General features: G+C 42.5%; 2 protein-coding genes across 4 annotated transcripts; both read left to right on the forward strand.

The window, feature by feature from the left end:
* The first annotated feature begins 61 nt into the window (after positions 1–61).
* On the forward strand, positions 62–7,056 carry rpusd2 (RNA pseudouridylate synthase domain containing 2). Of its 3 annotated transcripts, none has more exons than XM_023352771.1 (4): positions 62–164; positions 303–749; positions 1,488–1,784; positions 2,228–7,056. In XM_023352771.1, the coding sequence occupies exons 1-4, from the start codon at positions 126–128 to the stop codon at positions 2,930–2,932; spliced, it is 1,488 nt and encodes a 495-aa protein (XP_023208539.1). In that variant the 5' UTR covers positions 62–125; the 3' UTR covers positions 2,933–7,056. The 3 variants fall into 3 exon arrangements, with proteins under 3 accessions (XP_023208539.1, XP_005801180.3, XP_023208540.1); XM_023352772.1 differs by having other exon boundaries at positions 105–223; XM_005801123.3 differs by having other exon boundaries at positions 71–749.
* Positions 6,566–8,008, forward strand: LOC111612219 (tigger transposable element-derived protein 1-like). The gene has a single exon (XM_023352703.1). It carries the CDS (start codon positions 6,566–6,568, stop codon positions 8,006–8,008), a length of 1,443 nt encoding a protein of 480 aa, XP_023208471.1.
* Positions 8,009–8,773: the final 765 nt, after the last annotated feature.

The raw sequence follows: 8,773 nt of genomic DNA on the forward strand, positions 1-8,773 counted from the left end.
TAATTAAAATGTAAAAATTAATATTTATCATTATTGTTATTCATAATGTCTTTTAAACATTAAAATGATCTAACATAACGTCTTTCAGTTGACAGAACTACAAATGGGTCACGTTGGCTCGCGTAATGACGTCATCGCCACGCGCCCAGACTCAAGCGATGCATGTGCGTGTTTCAGCTAGAAGTTTTCTGTTGTTCCTGGAACCCCAGAGTCGCTTTAGGAGGCATGTTGTTCGCTTATTTTCATCTGCTAACATTAGGAAATCTTTGACTCGCCGTTTTATTCATCTGTGGTCTCAACAGGGGAATTTAACGATGGAGGAGCAGGTCACGACCCCCGAAGCTCCGTCAGGTGGGGACACAAACACCGGGAAACGCAAACACGACGACGAGCCGGACCCCCCGGAGACAGGCGGCCGGGGTAAGAAGCGAAGAGGAGCCGGAGGGAAGAAGCTCCGTCCTGGGGAGAGGTACGTCCCACCGCCCCAGAAACGGAACCCGGGGGTCAGCTTCAGCCAGGAACACTTCGACGAAACGTCCTACTTCTTCGAAGGCGGCCTGCGCAAAGTGGTCCCGTATTACTTTGACTTTAAAACCTACTGCAAAGGCCGGTGGATCGGGAAAAGCCTACTGGAGGTCTTCAAGAGCGAGTTCAGAGCGGAGTCCATAGAGTACTATGAAAAGGCTGCGAAAGAGGGCCGCATCCGGCTCAACGAGAGTCCTGTGGATGACCTGTCCGTGGTGCTCAGGGTCAGTGCTGTCAGAAAACATCTACATCTAACTCAAAGCAAATTAAACACATTCAGTTATTCTAGTTCACTGTCATACAATGTTACTCCATTAGTGTCTGCGTATTTAACCGCTCAAAAGTAGCTCCTAACAAAATAATCCAGAAATGATTTAAAGCAGTGGCGATCCCAAAGGGTGGGTAGGAGGTGACCACAGCCCCCCCATGGATTAAGTCATATTCAGCCCATACAAAACATACATTATTTTCTCCTATCAAGACATACATGTAAAATCCAATAAACAAATAATTAAACAAATTGTATATATTTGCAACATGTATGTCACTATTTCTATTGATTATGCTTGTTAAGCAGTCAGCATATTCAGCAGTTAGCTTTTTTGGTTTACCCTCTGTGTGAGTAGTGTGATGTAATCTCATTTACATAATTTGTAAATTATTTACAAATGTTATTTACATAATTCATAAATGATGTAAATAACATTTTATAAGTAAAATTTTTACAATGTTGTAAAAATGTTACAAGTACTTGTAATTAGCAGTACATAAGTAGTTACTCTTGAACAGCTCTTTTAATGGCGTTTGGCTACATTTTCTAAAATGACCTCTACCATTACCTTAGGAGATTAGTTGTTTCCCCTCATAAAAGTTAGTTTGTTTCTTTCTTTCAAAACCTAGAAAAAGAAATAAACACAATGGCTCTAATTCTTAAAATAAGTGATGCAGTGTTTGTTCTGTAGAATAACGACCACATGAGGAACACCGTGCATCGCCATGAGCCTCCCGTAATCGGCGCGCCGCTGAAGATCCTGGTGGACGACGGGGAAGTCCTCGTGGTCGACAAGCCGGCTTCCATCCCCGTCCATCCGTGCGGCCGTTTCCGCCACAACACGGTGATCTTCATCCTGGGTAAAGAGCATGGCGTCTCCAAGCTGCACACCGTCCACAGGCTGGACAGACTCACCTCGGGGGTGCTACTGTTCGCCCGGACGCTGGAGACGTCCAAGAAGCTGGACCAGCTGGTGAGGGACAGACAGGTATGTCTGGGACGGGATTAGGGCTGCAAGTACCGATTACTTTAGTTATTGGTTAATCTATTGATTATTCAAGGTTTTGACCGGTATTATAAGTCTGGCAGGTCACCAGACTTTACTTGCCTCCCCGCCAGGCTAACATTGTTTATCTTAAATAGGGTTTTAAACACCAGAAATAGTAAAGATGGATTAACCTAGGTCTATACTTGAAGCATTGAGCTGGGCGTGAAGCGTTACTACTTGCGCCCATTTGCCTCACACGCTGTTGCTAGGTAACCGTTTACTCAAGATTGTTTCTAGGCAACCAAAGAGTGAGCAAGTTAGTTGATTCCACCAACTTTGCTTAACTGGCTGTATTTATTATATCGTCATACGATTTTATTTTTTTATTAAGAAAAGCTTTTTTCTAATCATTAACTTAGATTTTTTTTCTCTCACTATTTTAGCTTGAGAAGGAGTATGTGTGTCGAGTAGAGGGGGAATTTCCCGAGGGCGAGCTGATCTGTGAGGAGCCCATCCTGGTGGTCTCCTTTAAAATCGGGCTCTGCCGGGTCGACCCGAAGGGAAAAGAGAGCAGAACCGTCTTCCGGAGGCTCAGCTTCAATGGAAAAACCAGCCTAGTCCGCTGTTTTCCGCTCACCGGCCGCACACACCAGATCCGAGTCCACCTGCAGTACCTGGGCTTTCCCATCCTCAACGACCCCATATATGGGTCCCACGCCTGGGGCCCCCACAGGGCCAAAGGGGGCCTGGTGCGGAAGAGCGACGAAGAGCTGCTGCAGGCTTTAGTGGAAGAACATCGCTCTCAGGAAAGTTTACACCTGCTGGACTTTATAGACGACTGCGGCGCTGCGAAGGAAGCAGAGAAAACAAGCGCTTTTCCGACACACACAGAGGAAGAAAACTCCAGCCAGGTTCCACCAGAGGAGCGTCAGAGTACTGGATCAACTGAAGCTGAATCGGGTCAGAAAAGTCCCCCAGGAAGCTGGGACCACCTGTGCAGCGAATGCAAGCTGGTGCGACCGGACCCCACTGAGAAGGAGCTCGTCATGTATCTCCATGCTTTACGCTACAAAGGACCGGACTTTGAATATTCCACACAGTTACCCGACTGGGCCGAAGCGGACTGGGAGGAGACCGATCTCAGCTGACCTCATTTAGTCAAATTTTTTATTTATTTTGTCTCTAATTTCTGTGGTTTTATTTTGATACTTCTCAGGAGATTTTCTGAAGACGTTGCTGTAAAACGCCTCAGTAGGAGGATTGTTTGTATTTAATTTTAAACATCTCAAATAAACCAACCTCTGCTGCTGCTCAAAAATGAGCTTTATTTCAGGTTTGTTAAGAAAAAAAACAAATCATGGTTCCTATCTGAAATTTTGCTTCAGTATTTTTCAGATCTAGAAAGATATGGGGGAAATGGTGCACTGATTGCACTCTTCTCACAATGTCGATTTTGGCCGATACAAATTTTTTTTGTCTGAAATATTGCAATATAAATATATTTATATCAAGAAAATTGCTGAGTTTGAAACAGTGGGCTGACTATTGTTAACTGCAAACATGATCTGGTGGAAGAGGACAGTGGCTGATTTTTAGACTTTTATGCTGTGTTCACACCAAACGCATTTCAGGCGTCAAAAATGAGTCCGACGCTTCAAGTTGGGCGCATTAGCACTTTGAAGTCAGACGCTTGACATTTTGCTCTAGACGCGCGTTGGGATAAGCCGTTGTTTTCCGTTGCCGGTCTCTGTACTATGGCGAATGATATTGATAGAGTGTCACCAAAATGATGTAGTGAAAGCTTCTGAAATTATAACGGAGGCCCAGATGTCGTTGCTGAACATTTTGTGTTCAGTTTCTGTTGAACAAAAACGTTCGACAGCTGATAACGACACGACTTGTGTTGGAGCCTCTTTCCTTTTTTCCTCTCCCAGTTACTTTGAACAATGATGGATGAAATATTGAGAGTATCTTGGTTTTATTTACTGAAATCAACAGAATGTCGTCGTGTTTGAATTCACCAGATAATTTAGAGGTGTTGCAAGTTTCACAAGCTAGCTGGGCGCTGTTTTCGTCTCACCCAGGCCTAGTTTGGTGACTTGCTAACCTGCATTGGTGCCTGCATCTCCTGGCAGGTCACCAACTACAGGCCACTACGTCACATAGCGGACTCTCCGTCATTGGTTGACACTCTTCGTCCATTGGCAAAAGTTCAGATTTTAAAACTCCAGCGTTGGACACGCTTGATGCGTGTCGACGCTCAAAACGCTTGAGTCGTGCAGCTCTTGACCTATGAAATGTTTTCCCTGACATGTGTCCACATAAGACTTTGAATGTAAACCAGACGCTCAAATCTTGATCGACGTGAACCCAAAATTTGTCCAAGATAAGATTGGGGAAAAAGATTGGCTTCATATGCAAGAGTCTTCCAATCACTGATATCTCATAATTAAGGAAATACGTATTGATAAATAACCTGATCAAAAAATCGGTTTACCCCTAAACATGAAATATGGAAAACATTTCCATTCATCCACTTGCATGTGTGTTTATCATCATTAGGAATAAACCGATCTAAAAATTTGGGCTGGTATCGATATACGATATCAATATTAATGATGTTTCAGCACCTTTTGGAAAAAATCGACCAGAAACAGACGGCAACAACAAAGAATTAAACATGTCTGGAGGAAACATCAAAAGTCTGAATCAAAAGTTTTATTTCAGGTTTGTGAAAAGGTGGTAACCCAGACAGCTGGATGTGATGATGGTGCAGCTGAGGCGTCTTTTCCACCACAGAATAAAAAGTCGGACTGTTCTTTCTTGAGTTTAAGTCAGGTTATTCTGCTGACTGCTAGAACAAAGACTTTCTAAGAACTTAATCACACTTATGGCGTCAAAAGCTTTAACAACTCAGAGGCACATTTTATGAAAGTCTTGCCAAGGTCTCATGCTGAACCACGATCAAAACCACCTTAAAGCCTCTGTTTTTACACTTCATGTCGTTTAGAGGAACACAAAACACATTTTTTTACTCAAACAAACAACAATCAAAGACAAATACTTTTCTGACACCAATAAAGTTTTGCATTGGTTACAAATAGATATTTTATATTGACAAAAAATGAAAAATTTGACAATTCCCTGGTATAAATTTAAATTACAGCCTCATTTTCCTCACCAAAAGTCCAAATATACTTAGATTTTTTTTATTTTATTTAAATAACTTTATTTAAAATCTGTTTGTGATTTAAAGTGACAAGCAAATAATCACAAATTATTATATTTAAGTCCTCCAGGATATCCAAATTTTCCGATCTTTTCTAATTATTGATTGAACAAAAACCTCAGATGTTTGATCTGCTGAGCGTTTCTTTAACAGAAATCCCACATCTGGTTTTCTGATTCGACACCAACCACCTGTCTTCATCAGCTTTATTTAAATTGAACAATATGAGGGGAAAAAAATCACTTCCAAATGTTAAAGCACCAACTCAATAACAAACATCAACTTTAGGACAAAGAGCACTTTTTATAGTAAATTGTTCCAAGAGTGATTGCATTGGATTGTTTTAGACTTCTAATAACAATAATAAATGGCTTTAGGGATATCACCAGAAAACCTTACATGCTACACATATAATTAAGGCATAATTACACCACAATGTACAAAAAATATGCTTTTAAATGTTGTTGGCTTATGGCCATAAGGGATACTCAATGTCGGTTTATCTTGAGTAAGAATTGCAATTTCAAATAAAAATATAAACAATAAATTAATTATATAATTTTAAAACATAAAATAATCTAAATGCTTTTATTTGGAACAAAAAATTGCACAGGGTTTGTAGAGTAATACCAGGAGTAACGCTATCTGCTGTTGTAGAGGCTGCAGTCAGCTGGTTAGCAGACATTACAACTGTAATTTTGAGCTTGCATTTTAAGAGTGACAAACTTCCAAAATAGCCCAATTTTTCTTAATTGTAAGTAAACGGAAACATATAGGAAATTTATTGGAGTCAGCGTGAGCAGCAATGTGTGGGGGAGGAGCAAGGCTGCGCTCCATATAGCGGAAAACCTTTATTAACCGTTTGTTAACTGCGTCACTAATCATTCGAGGCGCCATGATGGACGTTGGGAGTATTGAACTGAGCAACTGAAACTGTTTACAGTGATCCCTCGCCACTTCGCGGTTCACTTATCGCGGATTCGCTATTTCGCGGATTTTCATAATGCATTTTTTTTTTTTTTTTTTTTTGCATTGTGCTCTGCATTCTGATTCGCTAAAAACTCACTCCCGCTTCTTGTATCAAAACATGCTACGAATTGTGCTATCATTTTGTCGTCTCGTGCAGTTGTGTACGTACGTAAAACAGCTTGGCAAATTTAAAATTATCTTGTAATTTCGAACATCTCCTAAACCCATAATGTCGACGAAACGGCCTGGACCGACAAAAGCACCTGCGGATGGGACCAAACGGCGGAAGATGCTACCTATCTCAGATAAAGTTAAACTTCTGGACATGCTAAGGGAAGGTAAAAGCTATGCAGCCGTTGCTCGCCATTACGGAATCAATGAATCTTCCGTTCGTTACATAAAGAAGGATGAAAAAAACATAAGGACGACAGCAGCAGTCAATTTTAATACGAATGCAAAAAGGGTTGTAACTGTCCGCAACAAGACCATGGTACGGATGGAGACGGCATTAGCTCTGTGGATTAATGACTGCAGGAAAAAAAACATAACCCTGGATACAAACGTTATCTGCACAAAAGCGAGAATGCTGTATGAAAACTTTGCTGTCAGTGACGGGGAAGAGGGAGAGGATGCCGGGCCCTCAGCAAGTGCTGCTGACAAAGTGCCAAGCGCATTTAATGCAAGCAAGGGCTGGTTTGAAAAGTTTAAGAAACGCTTTGGACTTAAAAATGTTTGTCTGCACGGTGAGATGGCGTCTGCGGATACCGCTGAGGCAGAAGCCTTCGTGAACAATAAATTCAAGGCGATCATTGAGGAGGGGGGATATAAGCCCGAACAAGTTTTTAACATGGATGAGACTGCCTTATTTTGGAAACGAATGCCCTCCCGCACCTTCATCATGCAGGAAGAAGCCAAAGCCCCAGGATTTAAAGTTCACAAAGACCGTTTGACCCTGGCTATGTGCGGAAATGCCGCAGGTTTCATGATTAAACCGGGGCTGATTTACAGGTCTAAAAATCCCAGGGCGCTGAAAAACAAAAATAAGGATGATTTGCCTGTTTACTGGATGTACAATGCAAAGGCTTGGATGACAAAAGCGCTCAATCTGGATTGGTTCAAAAACTGTTTCATCCCGGAGGTCAAGTGTTATTTGAGAGGAAAGGGACTGGACTTTAAAGTGCTTCTGCTCCTTGACAACGCCGGAGGTCACGGTAATGATTTGGCATATGATGGTGTGCAAATCGAATTTCTGCCGCCAAACACTACATCCCTGATTCAGCCCATGGACCAAGGAGTCATCCGTGCTTTCAAGGCTCTCTATACGCGCAACACCCTGCAACATCTTGTTGACGCTATGGACTCGGATCAAGATTTCTCACTGAAGGACTACTGGCGTGGATACACCATCGCATTGTGTCTCCAAAACATTCAGAGGGCCATTCAGGAAATGAAAACGGAAACTCTGAAGGCCTGCTGGAAAAAACTATGGCTAGAGGCAGTGCAAAACGCAACCGGAGGCTCGCTTGACGAGGTCCACCAATCTGCCGTAGAAACAGCTGTGAATCTGGCTAAACAGATTGGAGGAGACGGCTTTAATGACATGAGTCCGGATGACATAAACGCCCTGATTGATGGAGACGCACAGCCGCTGACCGATGCAGAGCTGGCAGAAATGACAAAGCCACAAAGCGACGATGAAAGAGAAGAGGGAGAAGAGGACACGAGAGATGAGGAGGAAGGACTAACGCTTGGTCGCTTAGCAACCATGGTGCGAATGGCCACTGAACTTAAGCGAGTAGCTGAGGAATGGGACCCTTTGATGAGCCGTTCATTACAGTTCTCCAACATAATCGATGGTGGCATGTCGGTCTACAAGGATCTTTTTGCAAAGAAGAAAAAAGAGCGACAACAGCTGCCTATCACTATGTTCTTCTCCCGAACAAACACACCTGCACCGCGGGCTTCAGAAGAAGAGAACACTGCAGAGCGCAGTCAGGATGCAGCGCCCCAGTCTGAAGAGCAGTGAAACGGCCTACACGTGAGTCACTGTATTTGTATACATGTAATAGTTGCTAATTGTAAAAAAAAAAAAAAAAAAAAAAAAGTTTTCTATTTCGCGGATTTCACTTATCGCGGGTCATTTTCGGAACGTAACCCCCGCGATAAACGAGGGATCACTGTACCTAAGTTGTTTTTGCCAGTTAATTCGTGGCTTCTTCTTGATCGAGTCGAGCTAAATTGTCTGTGAACGTAACACACCTGGTTGGGCCTCAGAGACAGCGGCAGTTACAAGTTGGAAATAGCTAGCTTAGAAACCGATTCATGCCTGCTTCCTTTTACGTGTTCATCATGTGTGGTGCCTGAAATCACCACACGATTCATATCACTATGTCACAAACAGCGTTTCCCTTTGCACCGGAGCAGCATTAAAATGTACAAAACACGAGATGCTAACCAGTTTTTCCCCCCTACATGCTAGGCTACATGACGGTGGGCATTGTCTCCTTGGTTACTAACGGTTAGACACGTACCTTCGCCATAATGCAATATTGGATACTATCTTAATAACCGTATTTACTTATAAAGTATATGAACGTTAATCTTCTTACCTTGTAAAAAGTATTCCCTGCAAATCCGCGATTACGCCGAGAGCTGACAGCCATTACTATTGGCAGCTGCTATCCATCGCTGCCATAAGTTTCCTCATTAAAAGTTATGCAATAAAATGACAAGTTTGGTTTTCACCCTTATCTGTACAGCCGACCGCGCAACATCCTATGACCATTTTTAA

This window comes from Xiphophorus maculatus, chromosome 19, assembly GCF_002775205.1.
Source record: "Xiphophorus maculatus strain JP 163 A chromosome 19, X_maculatus-5.0-male, whole genome shotgun sequence".
Lineage (NCBI taxonomy): Eukaryota > Metazoa > Chordata > Actinopteri > Cyprinodontiformes > Poeciliidae > Xiphophorus > Xiphophorus maculatus.